At 46.5% G+C, this 23,541-nt stretch overlaps 1 protein-coding gene across 3 annotated transcripts; it reads right to left on the bottom strand.

Annotated features, from left to right (window-relative positions):
• Position 1: 1 nt before the first annotated feature.
• Positions 2 to 18,425, bottom strand: RAD54L (RAD54 like). Of its 3 annotated transcripts, XM_039555900.1 has the most exons (18): positions 18,341 to 18,425; positions 18,120 to 18,209; positions 16,965 to 17,084; positions 16,157 to 16,217; positions 14,457 to 14,592; positions 13,612 to 13,681; positions 11,173 to 11,461; positions 10,626 to 10,750; positions 8,755 to 8,905; positions 7,474 to 7,600; positions 5,278 to 5,352; positions 4,739 to 4,869; positions 4,529 to 4,639; positions 4,262 to 4,385; positions 3,867 to 3,945; positions 3,582 to 3,761; positions 1,999 to 2,162; positions 2 to 869 (listed from the first exon to the last, which is right to left on the bottom strand). In XM_039555900.1, exons 1-18 carry the CDS (start codon positions 18,341 to 18,343, stop codon positions 668 to 670), a joined length of 2,238 nt encoding a protein of 745 aa, XP_039411834.1. In that variant the 5' UTR covers positions 18,344 to 18,425; the 3' UTR covers positions 2 to 667. The 3 variants fall into 3 exon arrangements, with proteins under 3 accessions (XP_039411834.1, XP_039411835.1, XP_039411836.1); XM_039555901.1 differs by lacking the exons at positions 18,120 to 18,209; positions 18,341 to 18,425 and adding an exon at positions 17,898 to 17,917; XM_039555902.1 differs by lacking the exons at positions 13,612 to 13,681; positions 14,457 to 14,592; positions 16,157 to 16,217; ... (1 more) ...; positions 18,120 to 18,209; positions 18,341 to 18,425 and adding an exon at positions 11,962 to 13,544.
• Between the last annotated feature and the right edge of the window lie 5,116 nt (positions 18,426 to 23,541).

The following is a 23,541-nucleotide window of genomic DNA, read 5'->3' on the forward strand; positions in this document are numbered from 1 at the left end:
GTACCAAACTGTGAATTTTATTACTGTCATGTAATGTGATCTCATTAAAACACTGCTAGATCAGGGGATCCTGCCCATAACAAATCAAGTGGTTTTAGAAATGGAGTTACTGGAATAGAGCCTTGCTTGCATGATCTTTCAGGCCAGATGTTCAACATACAAGCTAAAAATTTTTTCCCTTGTACAAAATCCTCTTGTTCCCAAGTAATCAGCAAGGTTCACATTTCACAGCAAAGTGGATCCTGCAAGTTTTGATCAGCAGCTGTAAGCCGGAGCTGTCAAGGAAAAAAACTTGACTGCACATCAAATGCTATAAAACCTGAAGACAAAACCTGGGTGAGTAGAAGGCACAGACACCAAAGGCCTAGAGTGAACCAGTGCTAAATCTGATCAAGCATGGAAGGTCCCGTTATTCCCAGTTCCCATGGGGGTGTTTTTCAGGCACACAATACAACAGGAGAAAAAAAGCCATGGACTCCTTGCTGCTGCAGTAGACTGAACACTGCCAAGGGCCTTCCAGCCACTCTGAAGCCATACTGTTCTGCTGTCCCACGGCCACACAAAGTCCAGCATGCACAGCTGCCCACTGTCCCTTTCTTTGAAAGGGATCAAAGTGAGGCAGGCTGCCACAGAGCCTGCCCTTGCCCCCACAGGGGACAGTAACCTCTTAGGGAATCCCTCGCTGCTCCTCATGGGAGTGATGATGGAAAGTGAAGGTGACAGCAGCATCCCATGCAGCCTTCAGCACAGAGTCCTGCAGGCCCCGCTTATCGGCGCAGTGGTGCCACTGGGACAGGTCCGAGGTGCAGTCGGAGCCGTCGGGAGGGGGCCGGACCTGGTGCCCGTTCACACAGCGGCGACACTTGATCCTGCAACAAGGGCAGTGCAAGGGCAGTCAGTGCAAGGCTCCTCTGCTGCTTCAGCACAGGGGCTGTTTAAAACTGCAGCCCCGTAACGTTTGGATTAACTCCACTGGAGCTGGATTGTCAGTTTCTGAATTACTACTGCATTTCATTTAAACACACAACTACCTTCCGGTGTGTGTGACAGATAAGGAGTGACTCGCAGTTTGAAAACCTGGGGTTCTGTTTCTAATGGCAGTTGCTCTTCATGTTTGCACATGGTTAAATGGTCCAGCAGGACGCAGAGGAAGTTCAGGAGGAGTTTCTCTTAAAAGGTGTGGGATGTTGCTTAAGGCAGATCTCAAGTGACTGCTGCTGTTAGTATTGCATCAGGACTCCTGAATTCGAAGAGCACACCATGCTCCAAAACACTCCATTCTGGCTCCCACCACAGCCACCACGATGTACTGAGGCTGTTTTGGAGAGGCCCTACTGAGCTGTCACTTCAGGAGACAAAGAGCAGCAGCAGCCCTGCCAGCAAGGGCTGTTGCCATGCAGAATGGATACCTACCCCGAGCTAAGCTTTGAGTCAGCTTAAAACTAATCCCCTTCACTTCTTGCCTGAACTAAGAGTCTTAATTTTCACAGTGAAGCATTTTCCTGCACTCCCTGTCCCCTCTTTCTGGTGGCTATAATACCACAGGTCTCTGGGCTGGGGGAGAAGGGCAGACAATGGAGAAGAGGATTCTTTTAGTTCCCAGAACAGCTTTATAAATTCTTAGCCAGTGGAGAAGGCCTGGTATGAAAGCAGTTCAGCAGTTAGAGACCACAGACCACCAGGAAGAGAGCAGCAAGGAAGAACCAATAGGCTCCACCAATTTGAACAGTTCTGATCAGTTTTTTCATTAGCTGCAGTATTTCAGTCTCCAAAACGGGCAGCTACAAGATAGTTTGCTCACCTGTCCAACCAGCACAGCTTTTCTAGACAACAAAAAGGGAGGACAGCAAGAAAGTGCTCATGTCTAGGTGGTTAACAGCTTCAGAAGCAGAACCACTTGAGGCTCACTCTCTGGACTTCCTCCTGCTGCCTGGGAAACCCCTGAATTACACGACCAAACTTTTGTTATCCCAGCCATTAGTCATTCAGAATACTCACTTGTCATGGGTGTCACTGGTGGTGGTCTCATTCAGCGTGAAGAGCTCCTTCAGCTCCCCAAGTGAGAAATGCCTTTCTACATCCTGCTCTTCATCCACCACGCAGCTGCTCAGGGCCTTCTTGTGGGTCTGGCGCTGGAATATCTTCTCCTCTATGGTCCCTGTCTACAGGTGAGTCAGAGATGAAGCACAGTTGGAACACTGGTGTTAAAGCAGCACTACACTGGGAAGGTGTCACAGATCAAACAGCACTAAGATGTCAGGATCACTCAGTGCCTCGCCAGTACAGGTAACAGGCAAGTTTTAGTAGCTGCACTCCAACCACATCTGTTTTATTGCAGATCTAACCCAACTCTGCTTGTCTTTCCCTGTGGCTACAGAAGTGGATCCAGTGGAGATATGGATGAGGAAGAGGTGGAACTGCCACTCGTGGCTAAAGGTCACACACTGCACCAGGTTGTGCTGACAAGAAGGAAGGGAAAGGAGCTGAGCAGCTACAGCTGCTCCCTGACAAAAAATCCCAACCACAATCTCCCCAAGAAGCAGCAACAAGGTCTAGCCCTGGGTGACACCATCAGCACTATTTGCTGGTTCACCCACACACGGATCAATCACATCCTGTCTGGAGGGAGATGTCTGCTTCTAGAGCAGATGTGCAGAAAGCTCAGTATGCTACATTTCTAAGGCAAAAATCTAAGAGCAACATGTCTGTTTTGCAAACGAATGTGTACCAAGGAGCGGGGTGATTAGTCATGATTTGCAGACTGATTTCCTGTTTCTAAAAGCAAAGGAGCTCCCTGCTTCCAAGTGCAGCCAGGTCAGAGAAGAACTCCATTAAGAAAAGATGGGCAAAGAATGTCTGTTTTCTCAAAGTAAAAATAATAATTGACCACGGAACCCAAACTTACACAAAAAAAAGAACCAAAACCAAAAACCACATACAAAAAAACCACCCAACAACTTCCCCCTCCCAAACAAAACAAAAATATCCCACAGTCTGAACTAAAGAGAGAGAGGTGAACAAGGGCAGAGAGGGGACACTTCTAAGCAGTAATCACTACTGGCACTGCTGGACAAAGTGTTAGAGCAGCCTGAAAAGATTAGTCTCCTTCATGGTTTTCCTCTACAGAGCAGCTATCCCACCTGCTCACTGGCAGCTCATCCCAAATGCTGCTGGTAATTCCAGGAATGTACTTGCTGTTTCCTAAGTACACGTACACCCAACTGAAACAGACTGCAGCCTGGCTGAAAAACAGCAACTTCTGCATCAGCCACCCCATGAAATTAAAGAAGTCAGATGCCTAAATGACTTCAAAGGAACATCTTATCTGCAAAACCACAGTTGTTTCTATTTCTCAGAAGCCAGCCACTGCTAGAAACCAAGGGCTGCAGTAATGACCCTCCAGCTAGAACCTTCATGGTTTTCCATGGCAACACATCTAAGGGCAGGAAGCAATTAAGTTCCAATCGATTCTGGTCACCAACACAAAAGAGTTCTTTCCCTTCTGGCCCCAATCAGAGCAGCTGCAGTCTAGGCTGGCACCCAGAGCTCCATGCTGAGGAGGGGAGAGGAGTTTGCCTCACCGAAAGCAGTCGGTAGATGTAGCACATCTTCTTCTGGCCATCCCGCCACACGCGAGCCATGGCCTGCTCGTCGTTGGCGGGGTTCCAGTCAGGGTCGAACATCACCAGTCTGTTGGCCCCAATCAGGTTCAAACCACAGCCACCTGCTTTGCTGCTTAACATGAAGATGAACTCGGGGCTCTGCAAAAAGGCAGGCTTGGATTAGAGCACAGAGGCAGCCATGCTTTTACTCACAGCACTCGGAACTGGCAGGAGAGCTGCTCCCATCTGGCAGGTTCTCCTCACCGAGGGGCTGTTGAATCGCTCCACGATCTTTGCTCTCTTTTTAATGGACATGGTGCCGTCCAGGCGGACATACAAATACCTGGAACAGACAGCATTTACTACAATCAGACTGCTGCTATCTTTAGAGCATTCTACTTAAAACAGAAAAATCTGTCACCATCGGCCTTATAACAACAGAATGGGCTTTAGAAACGTTAGCAGAGGGCCAGAGACTTTCTGCTGAGTGACCCCAGGAGACAAAGCACAAGCCACATTAGTTCCAATTCAGGAACACCTGAGCTACAAGACAGATCACAAGTTCCTGCTGATAGAAAGTGTAGAAATAGCCAGTTCTTTTACAGCATAGGCTACAAGTCAAATCTAGCAGGATTAAACCAGCAAAACCCAAGACAAACCTTCTGTTCCTGCAGAGCTTTTCAAATAGATCCAGTGTCTGAGTGTAGTTAGACACTAAAACCACCTTGTCATTACTGGTGCTTTTGGTAACAGCAAGGATGTAATCCAAAACCAGCATCTTGCCTGGATAAAAAGGAAAGAAAGAAAAAGCTAGAGCAGAATTCCCAAATTCCAGATCTTGTAGGGGGCACTTGGTAAGATGTTAAATACAGTCCCATGGTTGCCTGTGTTAGGCAGCACATCTGTACTGCTGAGTTCCACAGTACCTGAAAGCTGGGGCTCCACAGATTTGGTGCTGTAGCCAGCAGGGAACAAGTCCAGGGCTCCCATAAATCCTTCTTCCTCTTCCACACACTTATCATAGATAAGAGCAGGATCTGGAGAATAAACAGAGCTCAGAGACTGTGGTGTGCACAAGGGAGACCCAAAAAAGTTCCACCAACAGTGCAAAACCCAAACCCAAGTGAACAACTCACGATTACAGAGCTTCTTCAAGGAAGTGATGGAAGAGAGAGATGAAACACTGATTTTGCCCTCCTTCAGCTCCTCCACTGGCTTGGCTTGCTTCAGGAAGTTCTTGTACAGCTCAGTCTGCAAAGGTGTCAGTCTGAAACACAACAAGAGCTCTGCAGCCCCAGTCTGCAGCCAAACAAAAACCCATCCTGCTCAATCTACACAGTTCCTTTCAGCTCAGCTTTTTTAGCTACAGCACAGACAGCTTAGAGCCCCCAAGGCTGCTGGTAGAGCACTGCTATCTGCCAGAGCTGGAAGAGAAGCTTGCAGAGACTGCACAGCCCAGGGCTCTGCTCTACACAGCTGCCCAGAGCTCACCAGCTGGCTGGCAGAACCACCAGTTGTGGGCTGTGGCTTCAGGAGGAAAAGCAACATTGCCAATGCCTACAACATCATTCCTAGAGGGAAGCAGTCACCAGAAGAATGGAAGGACTTTTTGCTATTTTTCAGTCCTTCCTACTGCTTCCACTATTTCCCAGACACAGCAAATGCTTTTTGGTACCTGCAGCAGACCACCTGTTCAATCTTCACTGGCAGGTATTTGGACAGGATGTCTGAAGTTCTCCGAATTAAGCACCTGCAAGGAGAGACATTACCATCAGATGCTTGGATGACTGTTTTATCACTACTATTCCTCAAGTGGTCAACACACAGTCCCTCTGATGTTTTCTCTCCATGGGTCTGTGACTGTCCAACACATGGCAGAGGCCAGACACCCACCACCCACATGTATTACAGAGCCTCATATAACCCCCTGTCTTTGCAAGGCTTCCAAACGTGGTTCATGAGATTTGGAGGGATCAGACATGATTCCACCTACACAGAGCTCAGTCACAAGAGAATCTCTGCTCTTCCTTAGACTACCAACAGCATTTGCAATTTGAGCTACAACAGACCAGCAGCATGGACAGCAAACAAGGACAAGAATCAACCACCACAAACCGGGGGCATAACCCAAAGTACAGGCAGGCAACTCCCCATTTAATAAATCAGTAGCCATCCTTGGCCAAGATGGGCTCATTGCCTGGCCCAAGATTCCAGAAAAGGATATATCTCCTTTGGGGCTCTGGAAATGCCCCATGAAGCAGTTTTTGCCACACTTCGGGAAGGTGGAATGGACTAGAAAAAGTGCTGAGCTGAGACAGAGTAAAAGGTGCAGAAACCCAGTTCTGCCAGGAAGCATCAAAAATATGTTACAAAACCTATAGAAGAAAGACAGCAGGGATATATGACAACCCCAAAATCAGTCAAAGGCTGGTAAATAAAGGAATAATCTGGTCTCTGAACCCATAAGCAGAAGGATGAAAAGTAATAGGCTTAAACTGCAGTAAGGAAGATTTATGTTACACATTAAGAGCATTTTCTAACTGCAAAGAGAGCAATGCCCTGGAAAAGGTGTCCTAGGAAAATTGCAAGGTCTTCAGTGCTGGGTGGGGATTAAGAGATGGTCTAGGTCTAACACCTTCTACCTTAGGACAGCAAGACTGATTAGATGCCTTCTCCAGCACCCTTCCAGCCTTACATCCATGATTCTATAAGTCTTTGCATCACTGTCCCATTCGCAATTCCTACCGAATTCAGCAGATTCATCTGCCACTACTTTTGTGCCTTGTCTTCCCTATTTGTGTATCATGACTGTTGCACAGTAAAGGGAAGGACACAGACCTCAACAGAGCCAGGCACAGGCATTCCTGAACACACTTTTACACCCATTTTCCATCAACTATAAAAAGAAATAAATGCACTTCAAGAAAGAATAAGCTTTTCTCCTCCCAACCTTTCCTTTTCCTTAGGCTTCTACAAGCTGATCTGAGTCAAGGTCAGGACTGTCTCTATGGAGTGACTATACTCAGTGTGAAATTTAATTTACCATGACCATAAACTGCAGGATTGTATTTGTGATGGCTGAAAAAGATCAGATTAAAAAAACCAAAACAAAACCAACCAAACAAAAACCACCAAACCAAACCCACAAACAAAAAATCAGATAAAGAACTGAAGACACCAGCAGTGCTGAGAATTCAAGTCTTTTCTAGAACGTTCTTAGAGACAGCCAAGCAATTGCCAGCAGATGTGGATAAATTGGTTGTATTCATGAAAAAACACCAGGTTAAAACAAATACCACAAATCAACCAAAGATAAATAAGACAGCGCTTCACATGACAGAGGTGCTTCTTGAGGATCAGAAGTCCCATCTCTGACACTTGTAGTCTCCTATCAGCCCTACACAGCCAACACAACTATTAAAGTGTTAGCTGGACTCTAGTGTGACTTGGGCAATCAACAGCACAACTGAGTGACATTCCTTATTCTCCTTCTGCTACTCAGCATCTGGGCTGGATGGATCTCAAGTCTGATCCAGCCCAAACTTGTAGTTATCTTAAAATAAATAAAAGGATGCTGCCTGATTATTCAGATCCCAGGAAAAACAGAAACATAGGAGTCAAATAATAATTCAGTACCTGAGAGTACTGCTTGGGGGTGACTGCAGCTGACTGTGCCATGTCAGTACCATTTAGCAGACAAAAGCTCCATGCTATGTGGATTTCTTAGGCAATAAATACTTGCACAATCACTTGCTGAATAGATGTAACAGGCAAGAGAATTCATTACAGCTACTGTAATTTGGAAAGATAGCAGGGCTTATGCAAAGGGCTTATGCAAAAGCCTTGCAAAGAGAAGAGGGATGAAGTTCACCTGTTCACAATACTGATCAGCTCTTTAAGCCTCTCTTCTCCCTTGTGTCGCTCAGCTTCACTTGCATCTGCATCTCTTCCTTTCAAGATGGGCATTTCAAAATGTCTTTTAAATTCCTGTGCAGTTCCTGTATAAAACAGAAGTGAAAAGGTGACAACTACTACCAAAGAACCTTTGATCAGCATCCCACAGCCCCAGTTATCACTCCCCAAGCACAGAGCCCAGCAGATAAAACAAACCCTCATCCCATCCATAAGATTGTTTTTCTTTCTAGCCAGGAAAGACTCCAACAAGGCAGGCAAATCAGTACAACAGAGAATCATTTTGTACTCTAACAACAGTGCAAAGCCAACAGTTACATGATTTTACTTCAACAGTTAGGCACATACTGCTTTTGCTCACATTCCAGCCATACTTTTATTCCCAGATTTTGTCCTTGCAAACAACAGCACAGGCATTATCTGTGCCTGCTCTAAAATTATCTGTAATCAGTTGCTTATTACTGGCCACAGGCTGAAAGTGGGAAAAACACCTACTGAGTACATGCAGCTTTGCTGCAGTAGTTACACCATTAACCTCATCTCAGAAAGCACGAGCTGCAAGTACAGGGAGAGTCATCTTGCCCAAAGTACAGGTCAAGGGGGCCAGGTGAAATCCCATCAGCTTCCTGTAATAACTACCCAAATTTGAAGCACATGAGAAAAGCAGATGTAGAACATGTACTATCCCATTCCATCCTTTCCTTGAGAACTCCTGGGGGCAGAACAGCTGAACGGAAAAGATTAAGCCCAAATTCTGCTTGCAAGACTAAGAATCTGATGAATTATGTTTAACTAGAGTTGTGCATGCACTGGAATTAATGAGAAGCCTCTTGGACTGAATGCCCAACAACCTGAGACAATCATGGGTGACGAGTTACAGCAACAAAGAAATCATTTACAGTAGTACTCAGTTTCACATTTTTATTTTACTCTGATTCCCCTTCCAAAACACCTGTTAAACTGGTGTACTTTGCTTTACAACCCTGTTGAAACAGATCAGATTATACACGGCCTCTAGAACAGGGCACCCTGACCTAGGCTTTCCGGTTACAAAGAGGAAGAGACTAAGTCTCATAGAATCACAGAATGGTTTGAGGTGGAAAAGACCTTGGAGATCATCTAGTTCCAAGCCCCTGACATGACTTTTCACCAACATCTCAGTTGCTGCTTTTGCTGGCATTGAGAGAAGCCTGGCCAGCACCTGCCCCTCCCTCACATCTTCCACACATTGATCTCTTACCCAGGATGCCCGAATTGACGAAGTGCACCAGGCTGAAATACTCCAGCAGGTCGTTCTGAATGGGGGTGCCTGAGATAAGGACTCGTCGAGGTGTGTTTAAGCTGTTGAGAGCCTGGTAAGTTTGGTTTTCTGAGTTCTTCAGTCTATGGCCCTTTGAAAAACAGAGAAGAGGAATAAGGCTGATAAATCCAGTGGCCCTGTTAGGAAGCAGCTTGGAGAGCCTCATCAGCACTGATAAAAAGCATCTCACCACTTTTCCCATTCCTGGTAGTGGAGTAAGTCTTGCAACAGACTTGTTTCAAAGACAAGGATCTAGTGCAAAACCTGAAGAAGCCATTATGTGAGGGAACAAGACATTACAAGCTTCCAAGACCAGGAATATCTGAGCTCCACCCAGACAAGAAAGTCTACTATGAAAGTAACAACCATCGCACAGTATAACTCTAGGAACTGTTTCCTATTCAAAGATGGGAATGTTTTCAGCTATCAACACAAGCACTGAACTCTGGACCAGTAAAACTGCTCCACCCAAGGTCAAGATCACAAGCCTCTCGGACCACCTATGTAGAGGACTGCCAGACCTTTGCACACTAATAAAGAGAGATTCTTCACCTCTTATAGGGGTAATCTGAATACAGGTGCAATTTCTCATGCCTGGGAAGAGAAACTTTATTAGCATCTGAATGCTGTGTAGGATAAAGCACAAGTGATAAGAGGCTTTTTATGAGTGCCAGACAGCACCAGAGGTATTTATTGGAAATATACAGAAGCCACATGGCCAAGGATGTGGGTTCCCAGACTCCCTAGGTGCTGGTCCCATCCCAGGGGCACTGAGAGGTGGGGGCAGTCACAGACTGGCAGATAAAAGGTTTATGGGAGCTACATTTCTGGGGATACTCGCTCTGTTTAACCCTCTCTCTGGCAATTACAAAGCCAAACCACTGGGTGGCACCGCCATTTAATTAATCCTCTCAACCCCTGCCAGGCCCCAGCTTGATCGTTTCAAGGAGGCAGAGGACACTTCCAAAGCATCTCTGGCTCTCACTGCCTATAACCACAAGTAGGGAATGACAAATGAAAAAACAACTCAATTTTGGCCATGTGAAAGCAGAGCTTGACAACAAAAGCTTTGCAAAGCTCGATCCAGTGCGCAGGGAGTCAAGCCAGCCCCATCTCCTCTTGAACAAGCAGCATGAGTAACTCCTCACCCAGCTCTCCTACCTCTGCTCCAGGCATGAGAGTACAGAGAGAGGAAGAAGGTCATGCCATGGGAGTATCCTTCAAACTCACCCACAAGCACAGAATGCCAGATATAATGGCTGACAGCAGCCAACACTACTCACAAGAGCATGCTGAATCACAGAATTATTTAGGCTGTGAGAGACCTCAGAAGCCTCCAGTCCAACCTCTTGCTCCAAAGAGACAGGTTAAAAACTACTGTGCAGAACATGAGGCCAGGCCAAACAGGAAGTACTTCCCACTTTAACAAAGACACACAGCAATGAATGAAAACCAGTAAGCCAGGGCACTACCCAACAGAGTCAGAGACAGGCATGGACCTCCTTTCTGGTACATATTTCACATGGAGAGGGCCCTAGTAGTAGGACCTATCAGACACCTACAAGTGGACACAGTTACCACCAACTGGATTTTCTTCATATCTTGGCTCATGAAGACACCATCTCCCATTTCACACTCTCAACAGTATGGTTGATTTTATTACTTAGAACCCCTGAAACACCTGAATGGGTGCTGTCCACAGCCACATCTTATTTCCCACTGTCCAGTCGCCTTTTAAGAAAGCAGATCCAGTCTCACCCAGATGTTGAGAAAATACCAGGAATGGATTCTCCTTAAAGGTGCCCCCATACCTCATCACATATGACCAGCCCAACACTGCCCTTCTGCAGCACCTCGGCGTGGAGTCGGAAGGTTTCATAGGAGATAATCAGGATGGGTGAAGGCACTCGCAGGCCACGCTGGTTCATAAAGCCAACTGCAGATGGGAAGGGAACAAAGGAAAAAAAAAAAAAGAAGGATGAGGAAAACAGGTCAAACAATCAAATATTTTGTCTTAAAAATCTAGGAAAACCCTTCCATCCATATATACCCATTCTTCCTTCCCCAAAACTGTTCCCATTTCCATGGCCCTTCTGCCTCCTTTCCTGCCTTCCAGCTGGAGCAAAATAAGAGCACTGGGACTACTATAATACCTGACTAGATTTGGATTATGCCAAAAGATCAACTATTACCAAACATGCAAGGGTCTGATCTAAACATGTAAGTGGAGAGACAGCCATCAGTGTGCAGAGATCCAGTGACTGCACAGAGATGTTCACATGAGCTGCTGCAGGCTTCTTCCAATGCAAGATTTTGACCTCAACCAGCCCAACGCACAGATTGCAAACATTTCTGTACCTAGTTTACGGTCAATCTCTTCTTTGGAGCCTCCATCAATGGCCAGTGGCTGGATCCTTCCCCCCAGCCATTTCTCTACTTCATTGTACCAGTTTCTCACCAGGCTGGAGGGAGACACCACCACGGCTTTCTCGATTTCGGGCTTGCAGTCCGGGCTTTGCCGGAGAAGCGTCCACATGAGTGTGATGCACTGGAGAGTTTTGCCCAGCCCCATTTCGTCTGCCATGATACAGCCATGGCTCCCAGGGATCCGCCGGCTCGTCACACAGTCCCAGAGGAATTTAACTCCCTGCCAAAAAATTGTTCTCTCAGAGCAGGATGGGGACATCAGCAGAGTGACAATTTCATTACCACAATGCACAGGACCAATAGCACAACAAACAGCAGATCTGTGTAGCACACACATCCCTGGGGACATGCAGTGTTCTAATGAGACAGAGGGAAATCACCCGAGGCACAGCTAGAATGCCACCACATCTGGAGTGGAACAGCATTACCGGTGCCAACATGTACCTCATAACATGCATAAAATCTCAGTACATTTTACTTGTACAATTATAATGAGCTTCCTAACATGAATTCCCAGAAATTTCTACCCTTGGCTGCATTAGACAGGGTCTGGCCATGAACTAACATGCATTAATCATTTCAAAGAGGTTTATCATCTTAACAACACCCAATCAGGTAATTTTAAAGAATCAGAGTGAGTAGAGTTGTTTCTGCTGCCCGATTAATTCCCAAAATACCATCATCAGCCTTCATCACTTCTGCTTAGAAGCAGTGACTCACCTGGGGGCTCAAGGTCCAAAGCAGATTTAGCTTTAGAGAAGACACAGGGCTGAGGTTATAACCCACGTCACATGGTGGGAGAAGAGCTCAGCTCTGCATTAGGCTCTGACACATCACTGAGACAGATAAAGGGGGGGGAAGGGGGGGAAGGGAAAAAAAAAGAGAAAGACAAACTGCAAAATGTTCATGTAGCATGTGATGACAAGAGAGTCAGAGAAAACCAGGGCATTGTGCTGGGAAGGTACAAGCTACCTGCATTGTGCCAACGGAGCAGGGAGTGTGGGACACAAGCTAAACACAGCTGTAAGGAATCACTCCTCTCTACTCCACTATTTAGGACTTGAAGATGGAGCACCTTGACTTGCACTTTCAAGTTCTTTTCCTTCTCTCTTTCTTAGGCCTTTAGTTACAGGTTAATGGAATTTATTTAAGCCAGTTGAACATACATGAAGTTCATTACTGGCTACATGACTTCATTTGGCTGCAGAACCAGCACCTGGGCAAAAGTCACAATAAAGTTGGAGCAGAGCTGTACTACCATTTAGGAGCATCAGCTGAATAAAGCAGCATAGGAATCTTAGCAGGCAGAGACCTATTAATCAGACTAGAGCAGAAACTGCTTTATCATCGATATTTACCTGGCAAAAAAAAGCGTGCCTAGGACACCAACATAACTTTGATTATTTGACAAAAGCACCAGCAGGCAGTAGCTTACCCAAAACCAGAGTGCCTCCAGCTATGTAGCCAGACGTGAGCGTAACACTGAGACACAGGTTCAGTACGAAATCCAAGATAAAACTACAAGCCATGAGCAGCCTACAATGCTCTCAGACCCATCTGAAGATCTCCCGAGCAGGGAGACATCCAGCTTGACCTGCTTAGCCTGCAAGATCAGCAATCACAGCTTCCATCTGTGCTGCCTCCAGGCTTAAATGATAATATACTGCATCTGGGATGAACTTCGAGCTGTCCAGAAGCCTATATCAGATATTTGGAGAGTTGTACCCACTGCTGCCATATTATAATGTCGCACATATTTACAACAGAAAATGTTTTTTGGCAGTCTCCACTATCGAATTTCAAGTCTGCATAGGTCAGGGACAGCTCACACCTACCAAAAGCACACTGAAGTAGGAACCTACTCTCCACTTTGCTGGGAACCATGGTACCAGAAATTGGAGCCTCAGTGCTTCCCGGCTCAGGGACTTGCAGATCCAATCAATTCTGCTGAGCAGTAAAAAGGTGGTGGACAGTCTGCCCTGCCTGACTCAAGACTGGGCTGCAAAATAGTTTATTGCAACTATGTCCCATCACCTTCCACACCAAATTCCACCCAGCAGAGCTACATCTCCAGACTTCAAGGTAAGTAAAGGCAGGACTTTCAGCCCTGACTCTTTGCTTGAAAAGGGACAGGGAGTATCGGCAGCATTCAGGCCTCTCAGAGGATGCTTAAAACAAATGTTTCACTTTGTATTTGCAACAGACTGGAGCCTGTTAGACTGTCAGTCTGTGAGGCCTATGCAAACCTGTTACAACTCCAGCAGAAGAACTGCGGCTTTTTGAAATGGACCAAATCCTCCAGCCACATCCTCAGGTCCCAGTGGAAAACTTAACTTTTCTCTGACCTTTAGGTCCCAGTGGAAAACTTACTTCTCTCTGATGGGGTCGTAGAACATGGCTGAGGACAGGATCCACCACAACATGGACAGGTGCCTTGTCCCTGCAGGAGGCGGTCAAGAAAGAAGAGAGTGTGATTAAGGAATTCGGCACATGTTTAGGTTTTGTTAAATCTCACTGTTATACTGAGGACTCCCCTGTGGCACAGGCGAAGCAACTCCAAACAAGAAAGTGAAAAATGGATTAATTCTGCTTTGAGAATCAAGTTAGAGACCGACCCACAGTCTAAAACATCAGTGAAACCATGTATGTGGGCTGTGGTTAAAACAAGGGTAGAATGTGGTTCCGAGACACAGTTAAAAAGTCAGTATTATTTTTCTTGCTTCTGTAACAATATTGTAATTGCATTTCTGGAGAGAGAAAACCCCCTCTCTGTCCATGAAGATCCAGTTGACAGCCTTTTTAAGTTATAACAATAGCACAAAAGAAACCACCTCAGAATAAAAACCAGTAGGCAGCCTAACATTTGTCAGTCATGTCCCTTTGCTTGTCCTTAGATGCTGATGTTTCCTGACACACGTCTAAACCATAATATTTTCTAAGCAACTTCTCCGTATGTGTATGCTCATTCCCTGCAACAGGTTTAAATTTTTGATGCATGAGAGATGGAAAAGTCAGTGAAAGAACCCGAACAATCCAGCATGGGTACATTCCTTCTTTGATTGTAACCACACCTGAACCAATCCAGGCAGAATACTTGGAATCAAACTCCCCCTTGATGTTCAGACCCCAGCTCAAACACATTTGGGAGAAAAGCACATAAACCCACACCCAGAAAGAAGCCAGAGCTACAGCATTCATGCCAGGTGATGACTCACTTGTCTATTTTCAGCTGGTCATGGGCACTCAGCACCGGGGGCTCATACAGAACCAGAGCTCCATCCTCAAATGGGTCATGGAGAGGACTCCTCACTCCCGCCCGTTTGACACCCAGCGAGCGCAAGCCCAGGGGCCCTGAAAGTAAACAAAGGCACAACTCAAACAACAACATCTTCCTGGAAGCAAGCAGAGCCTTGCAGCAGAGTCTGATTACACTTAGGAACAGTGAATTAATTGGGTGCTGGAGTGGAGGTGCACGCACAGCTGGTGCAGACAGCAAACCTAAGCAGGGCCATTGTTTGGCAGCACTCTGGAAGCACACAGTGGGAAGCTCAGAGGCAGGAAAAAACAGAACGAATGAACAGAGGCAAAGATGGAGCAACGGCACTGGTTGTTCTAGATTTTTTGAAAGCCAAGGAGGGTTCCAGAATGTACATCTCAACAGCTCAACAAATACACTCCTACATATAGAATAAGCTGGGTGAAATCTTCTTTTGGGGTCACCTAACCCAGTCTTAGCCAGTTGTATCTTTGATGCAAGGTCAGGAATTGATCTTTAACAGTGACAAAATTCTACAGTATCACAGTCAGCATCATATTGTCACTACCTGCTCTGGGGTATTATTTTCTCTCTGCTGAGCAATAGTAGATGTTTGGCCTTGGAGCCAATTTCTGTGAAAAGTAGAAACCAAGCATGAGTCCCTTTCCCTAGTACTGTATTTTGATGTCACAGTTTTGAAATGGAGATGAACACAACAACCTACATAGAAATCCCTTTTCCCATCAAAACTCAGGCAACTGTGCTCCCAGGATTGATTTTGCTTGAAAAAGATTCAATCAGTCTATTTGTCCATTGTTTGCTAAAGCTCCTTGCAAAACAGAAGTGTATCACAAGCTGAGGCAGCAGTGCACACACAACAAGAAAGCAAGCACAAGAAACAGCCACTTTTCCCAATTAAGAGACTGAGGTAACAGCCACAGAAAGCCGCTTTGCCAGTTACAGTTCTGTTTGAGCCTCCTGACAAATCCGCTTCTCCAGAAGCAAGCTTTGCCAAATTCTTTTGGGGCTTGTCATTCCATATTCAGTGGCTGCTTAAAAACATTTTTATAACAAAAGTTTGAGTGAAACTGGTTGATCTGCATTCGTGTTTTTAAGCTGGAGGGTGAAGGGGAAGCAGGGGACATGAAAAGGCCCATTTGTTTCCGAGATCTTATGTTTCACTGATTCAAACCAGCTGACGCTTTGAACTTCAAAATGATCTTGTTTTGAAGATCACCTTGAGGCTGAACACACCAGGCCAAGCAGAAATAAAACTGGCACATACAATCTTTTTCACCTCAGCCTTCTGTCTGTTAGCATCATTATTTAAATGATAAACCTTCGTGGCTTGGAATTCATTTTGCTTTTGTATTTGTGATATGGTGTAAAATCTCCTGGCAGTACATCAAATACATAGCAGTAAGACTACAAAATCCAATTCTGAAATGTAGGATTATCCAAACTAAACACTAGTAAGAAATATGAAGACTTTGCTAATATGCCAGTATTTTTCTTTCAAAATTAAGTCAGGATTTCTGGAACATATGCATCAGTGCAAAAAATAACAATAATCCCCACAGATATATTTGACAGGCCTAAGCATCATCTGTTTTAATCAAGTCAGCCAACATAGACAATCCTTAAACCTCCTCATCTTACCTTTATAATTTGGAATGGGGACTTTGAAGGGTTTGGACAAAATGCTGCGGATAAAAGCCTCCTAGGAATCCAGAAAAAAACCACATTTCAGAAGTCTGAAATCAGAGATTGCTCAAGAGAGCAAGTCCAGGACATTTTTTGAGAACTCAGTTTTGCCAAGTACTTGGAGTCCCTCTATTTAATCTACTCAAGCTTCAACTCCAACTACTTTCAAGACTATCCAAAAGGAAGAAAGTAACAATCCAGCACAATTTCCTCCACCAGTTCTGCTTTTCAAAACTGTTTTCCTTTGGGTTTTCTAATACATGAAATTGATTTTTCATAGCTCCCATCTCCCTAAATCCACTGGTTTTATTCACTTCTTTAAAAGCTATTGCTTTCCCCTGCCTTGGTAATTCAGTCAGGCAACTCATTTCCTGTAAAGGAGCTGGGTTACCATTGCAGGAACATCCGTGCTGGATCAGCAAGCACCCAGCCAGTCCAGCATCTGGTCTCCAGTAGTGGAAGCCCAGAGAGAACCAGGCAGGCACACAGCATTTGACCCACCTGGGTGGAAAGCAACTCACATCTCTGGGCACTGTCCTTCACCAGGGCCCCATGGAACAACCTCACCCAGGACTTCACTATAGGAAGTTCTCCCCCCACACCTCCATCAACATTGAAGGATTGGAGCTGGCAAAAAGCGTCTCCAAAAGACTTTGTGTGTGCGTGGCACTTCCATAACACCTCTGATTAAATGGGGCCACGGAGGCACTTGGACTTGGTTGCTGAGTGAGCTCTGTGTGTGCCAGCAGCAACCCCCACTCACGTGCTGACTGCTGTCCAGGCAGTGGGGTCTGTTGGTCAGCTGAGCCAAGGGTTTGCGGAAGGGCGACCTGTAGCATTCTCCACTCTCCGTCTCACTGGCTGCCTTCTGCCTCTTCCGGCTCTGGAAAACAGAATCGCAACTGAACAACTCAGGGGCAGCTGGGGAGAGCAGAAGATGCTCTGCTGTCACACTCAGTAAGCACCAAAGCACACACTCCATCGCCCAGGCAGCCGAGCAGCTCTGAGCCCACACAGCCATCACTCACCCCTGCTGCCAAAGGGCTCACACAGCAACGCCACCAAGGTCACTGCGCCCTAAAGTTTAATTTATATGAAGCTTAAAATATTCTCCTAGTTAAGAAAATAACTACCACCTTCTAACCTGTAAAAGGGCAGGCTTGTCCACACTAAGATTTGTCCTGTCACCCAAAAAAAGCAGAATTAAGAAAAGGAAAGGTCAGTAGCATGGAACAAACGACATCAAAGTCCCCAGAGGCTCCATGGCACCTGGTGTTATGCAGGTGAAAGGCCTCGCACTGAACCCTACATTTCAAACACTTAGAAAAGCATGAAAATAAATGTCAATGATCTGTTTCCTGATTTAACACAGTCCTCTTCAGCGTGAAGCATGGTTTCAACCACCCGCTGGCACAGAAAAATGGATTTGACACAGAAAACATTAGGTGAGACTCTTTGACCTGTGTGACATAAAACATAACTGTATACTAGGATTAGGGCTGGGACTAGTGGCTAAACGAGGTCTTTACTGTTTCTTACAGATAATCGGTGAAATTGATCCTCCCGTGTCCTGTTACAAAAAGATGCAACATTCTGTCTTAAACATTGACCTATTCCTAGTTACCCAGTCACCCTTCCTTTCACACAGCACTCGGAAGCTCTCACAGGAAGAAGTTTTCCCGCAACCACGACGCACCACCTGTACCCAGCGAAGTTCTTCCACCAACCACACGCCGAGACACAAAGTTTTACGGCAGCATAAACCGGGGGCCTGATGCCAAGAGGATGAGGGAAGGCTCAGGCACCAGGGAGTGACTCGGATGCAGCCCCGCCCCGCATCCCCCTGCCCACGGCTGCGGGGTCACACGGGGCCGAGAACACGCACACACAGAGCCACGTCCCGGGGCCCCTCGCTCACCGTCGGGGGTCGCCAGCCCTCCTCCTCCTCTTCCTCATCTTCATCGCCCGCCTTCCTCTTGGCCAGCTGGCTGGGGGCCAGGCTCCTCCTCTGCAACAGAGACACAACACACACACACACACACATAGAGTGAGGGGCCGGGAGGTTCCCAGCACAGACACCTCCCTTCCTCCCCCCCCCCCCCGGTCCGGTCCCGTCCGGTGCCCCTGCCCCACACCCACCATCGCCTCACGGGAGCGCGCGGACGCGGTAACAGCCCGCGCTAACGGCCCGCGCGCGCCGCCGGCGGGAAAAGCGCCGGGCCCGCTCCGCCCCCCCGCCACAGGCGTGGCCAAGCGAGCACCGAGCCGCATCGACCCGCTCGGGGCTCCGCGGAGGGAAAAAAGAAAAAGAAAAAGAAAAAAAGAAAAAGAAAAAAAGAAAATGAAAATGAAAATGAAAAAGAAAGAGAAAAAGAAAAAGAAAAAGAAAAAGAAAAAGAAAAAGAAAAAGAAGGAAGGAGGAAAGGGGTCACGGCAAAGACATAACTCCACTGCTTTATATATATATAGATATGTGTGTGTGTGTGTGTGTGTGTGTATATGTATCAATAAGAGGCTTGAGATTTATCATTAATTTCTGTGTCAAGCAGAGCTGTTCAGAGGGGGACTGGGAGAGAAAATGGAAAAAAAAAAGAAAAAGAAAGTGGGGTTGTTTGGTTTTTTTTCTTTCCAAAGAAAGATCCTGCCAGGTCTGTTCCCTTCACACAAGGGTAGCGCTGGCCTACAGAAGTTGTGCCACAGGAGAGTCAGGGTGTAGGGAAATCAGTCCAAAGGAATATACAATTAAGCCATTTCTTTCAGCTCTTCAGCAGCTCGGGTGCTGGCAGGGAGATGAAGGGAGCTGTCTCCACACAAAGGTGTGAAGACGAGAGTGTGGGCGTGGCTGCAGAGAATCCTGGCAGCAGGAATTACAGCCCTGGGTGTTGTGATGAGCAGATGGGTGACCCTTGGCACCTGGGAAAGAGCAGTGCAGAGGGAGAAGCTGTCCCTTTACAATTTTGTCTCAATTTGGCACAGTTGTACGCTATTTTGCGAGCTTACCTGTTCTGACAGGTTTGCCTTTACCTATATTTTATGTGACATTATGGCTGACCCAAAATCTCTGCATATGGGCCAGCATAGTTTTTTGCACTCATGGAACAAAGAGAAAAATCCCTTTGGAGCACCCTAAAGGGTATTTGTGAGACTCCAGGGCAAAAAAGCAAACTCAGGGCAGCAGCAATTTCGGCACAGATTTGTTTTCCTTCAAAGAGAAGGGCGGGCTAGTCCTCAGGAAAGAGCGAGGCTGCTGCTGTTCCATGGATCACAGCTGACATGATAAATGAGGGCTGGTGCTCACCAAGCAATTTAAAGGACAGACATTTTACAGGGTGCAAAACCGCAGCATTTTGAAGACACACAGCTAAATTATCCTTCTGGCTACACAGGGAAAACCCCAAACAACTGAGCCAAGTCCTCTGACACATGCAGTTAACCCTTCCATTGCTGGGTAGGAAAGGCATCCTCATCAGGATGAGATTCCCACACAGCTTGTGGGGAAGAGGTGCTGCTCACAGGCCTCAGAGCACATCTCCCAGAGCCTGTGGGTTCCTGGAGGCCTCAGCAGCTGATAACATTAATAAATCTTGAGAAAACTGACAAATCTCTAGATGCTGTCCATGGAGCACCCGGGGACAGGCAGGGAGTGAAATGTGGCCTTCAGTCCAGCAGAGCAAACATATTCAATGCCCTGCAGCTCTTGAAAGGACTTTGTCTTCTCTTCCTCCTCCAAGGAGGAAAAGGATAAAGGGGAGGATGGGTTTCCCCTCTGTTGGTTGTTTCACTGGTAAACCCGGGAAATAAATGCAAGAACTTACTTGTGTCACAGTTGCACAGCTGACCTTCTTATACACCAAGGAAGCCCCTTTGGCAGTATCCCCACCTCAGTCACAACCTATTTTACTATTCAGTTTATTAAACATCTACATTAATACAGTTACGGACCTTTAAAACATAAAATAGAGTGGATATAAGACAAAGCCAAATCCTTGCACCTGTAGGACTTGAGGGGTAAGTGGGCATGGATTCCCTGCAGCCATTTTACACCCTCTGAATATCCTGTGCCTTAAGTTTACTTTTTTCCCCTGTCTTTTTCAAGTCCATCCATTTGCCAGTATTTTATTCCCGGAGTGCTTTCAGAGCTCTGTGATGAATGTTAGATGTTGCAATTACTGGCTCACTGGGCAGAGAGTGGTTCTATAGGAAGGTAATTGGCTATTTTTCCTGGCATGAATAATATTCGCATTAATAGCCTCCCTCTCTGTGGCTCCGAGAGCAGTTCTGCTGTGTGCTTTTTTCCCCTGCAATGGGAACAGACACACTTTATGGCCCAGGCCAGGCTGGGTCAATAATAAAGGGAAGGGGAGGCAAAATTCCTGCTCCATGTGGAGCAGCAGGAAAGATCTTAGTCATCGTACACCCAACACAGAACTGCTGTGGGTTCCATCCTGCAACGGCTCTTCTCTTCTAACCATTCATGACAAGTCCCAGAGGGAAATTTGGGGTGATGCCAATGTCTGAGTACAGCCAGTCGACTTGTAAGGCAACCACACTGCAAGCCTGGGGCAAGGTGGACATGCACGAGGGACTTTCTTCGCAAAGAAACTGGCCAAGAGTCTCAGCAGAAAGAGATATTTTGTTCTTTGTCCAGAAGGGAAGATCAAAGGGCTCACCCAAAGCAACAAGAGCAGCCAGGGACCAGGTCAGCCCTTTCTAGGGCTGTGGGGCCCAGCACAGACACTGCTCAGTGTTCTCTTTTCCACTCTTCTCTCCAAACCAGCACCTTCAGGCAGAGGTTAAGTCCTCCCCTCTTCCCCCTCTCTAATTACACAATTTACTCCTTTTCTGCTGTAATCAGCTCCCATTTATACAGAGAGATCCTGAGAGATCACAGGATAATCACCATGGGGAATAATCCTGTCATTTCCCTTGCTGTCTCTGCAGGATACTGAGTCCCTCCAGTACAAGCAAGGGGAGGATGCCAAGCATCTTCCTCAGGGACTCTAGAATTAAGCAAAAAAGCAGTCCAAAAATATTTCTCATTTATATTGTTTGTCCACATCAAACAGAGCCTGTCTTCCAGTCACCACCGTGGTATGAGCTCGTGGCACTCCCTGGGTGTCAACCACCACCACATCCCCCGGGACCACTGCTGCACTCAGACCCCGTGGATCTCCACTGACCTCCCTGAGTTGTGGCATTCCCTTTCTTTTACACCCTCCCCATTTTTTTCTTTTCTTTTTGAGGGTCCTTCCTTTTCTGTGGAAAGCAGGCCTTGCTCAGTTCCCCATGGAAACTTTTAAGAAATGTCTTGGAAGAACTGGGGCCTCTTATCCAGCTCTTCACAGGCAGAAATAAGGACAGGTCCTATGCAAGAGAACTTGTGACCTTTGTAGCAGGCAGAAAACAGCATGAGGGAGAGATAAAGTAAGAAAATATCTCCTAATGGAAGGACACTTCATACCATGTCCAACAGCTCCAGCCATTCTGCAGTGGAAAGCAGAGGCAAAAATCTGTAATTGTGACCAGAAGGGCAGAGATACAGCTTTAACAAAATTCAGCAGTGCCACCTGCATCTTCTCAGGTGAAACTCTGAAGGGATCACAACTGCAGGATGCACCAACATAGCTTGACCATATTCACCTCAGAAAGTAATTAAATATCTTTCCAGTTATTTCCTTTGCAAACCACGAGAGGGAAACTGAGTATGATCATACCAAGTTACTGCCAGCTGGAGTTGTGATCCCGTCTCGTCACCACCAGAGACAGCTCATCTGCCCTTTCAACACAGCTACTTACTGAGAGGGGGGACATTGAGTGCTTTGAAAATATTAACTTCAGGCAGAAGAATCCTATTCCTTTCTGGAGGCCTGGTGCCATTCTACACGCAGCCAGGTCACAGGCTGGAAGGAGACAGGAGATCGGCAGCAAGGATCCCAGCACTGCTGCTGCTCTTGGCACGTTTGCATGATTACCACCCAAAGGAACACAGTCACGAGCCCAGAGTGATGTGAGTCAGGCGCTGATCCACATCCCACCCCCGGCCGTCTGGATGCTGAGCTGGCACAGCCTCCAGCTCTTACAGCTGTGCCTGGCGGGGAAGGGCTGAGGGGGCTGACCCTCATCCCCCCCTCCATCACCCACTGCAGCCTGAGCACACCCGGGCACAGCTCTGTGTCCCTCGGCGGGGTGGCACAGCCGGGTGACCCTGTCTGAGTCACTCTGGGGGCCCTTCACCTTCAAATATTATGTACCAGATTTCACTGTTTCTTTTGGTTCATTTGTCTGCTGTCCCTTTGGCTCCAGTGGTAGCTAATCCTTATTACTGTTAGAAGAGAAAAAAAATAAATCTTTGCTAATCGCGTTTATTTACAAAAAAAAAAAAAAAAAAGAAAGAAAGAAAAGAGACACGCAAAATCCTATTTCCTTAAAGCAGCAAAGGCAAAAGGAGCAGGGAAAAATCTCCACAGCCACTGCTCCAGTGAGCTCCGAGCCCCAGAAATGCTGCAAGCTCACTTTCTTCCTCATGGATTTGCTGCACCCTTCTCCAAATACCTCCTTGCCCCTGTGCTGGAAATCAGCCTGGAGGACAGAGACTTCCACACCGTGCTGAGCCACAGGCCATGGCTTGAGAGTCATGAGATGGAGAAGGGACCAGTGACCCAGAGACAGAGGAGGATGTGGAAGCAGCGGCATAGCAGGAAGAAGGATAGCCTCCAGGTAACACAACAACCTCCTCCAGAGACTAAACCGGGAGCTTTCTCCTTCTATGTTGTTGCTGCATCCAACATTAATCACAGAATGTGGTACTAATTTCACATTAATCATCTCTTCAGGCTCAGGGCACTGGCTGAAAAGTACCTGTAAACAGAGGCTCACCCACCAAGTGATATCCCCCCCACTCTGAGAAAAACCATCAGCAGCTTGAGTGCTTCAGGCATTTTCCCACTTGTCAGGACTGCTTTCAGGAGCCAGCCCTCCATTCAAGAGGAAGGCAATCCCCACAGGGTATTTTCCCCTGCACCACCTTTGCCTCTAATTTAATTTTTTTGCCAAAATGTTTTTAAACATGCATAAGTCTGACTCAGCTACCCAAAATATTTCATTTGATGCAAAGGAAAATGTTCTATTTTGTTTACAAGCTAATTAGCCAGTCTTATCTCACTCACCTTTATAAGCACATGCAAGCCAACAAGACAACCTGTGAATATGAAAAAGCCTGGATTTACGAAACATCAGAGTCAAGCTATATTGGCACTTCCAAAAACACATCCCTCATTTCTTATGGGGAGGATGGGAGGCTGAAATGACTTCCCAAATTCACCTTGATTTTGCAAATTGGC

The sequence above is a fragment of the Corvus cornix genome, chromosome 8, assembly GCF_000738735.6.
Source record: "Corvus cornix cornix isolate S_Up_H32 chromosome 8, ASM73873v5, whole genome shotgun sequence".
Lineage (NCBI taxonomy): Eukaryota > Metazoa > Chordata > Aves > Passeriformes > Corvidae > Corvus > Corvus cornix.

What these genes read in the sequence shown, in the direction of transcription:
- RAD54L (XM_039555900.1), bottom strand. An exon ending in TACGACCCCATCAGAGAGAA is followed by an intron (nt 11,462 to 13,611) that starts GTAAGTTTTCCA and finishes ATTTTTTGGCAG; the next exon opens with GGAGTTAAATTCCTCTGGGA. An exon ending in ACCAGTGACACCCATGACAA is followed by an intron (nt 870 to 1,998) that starts GTGAGTATTCTG and finishes CCCTTGTTGCAG; the next exon opens with GATCAAGTGTCGCCGCTGTG.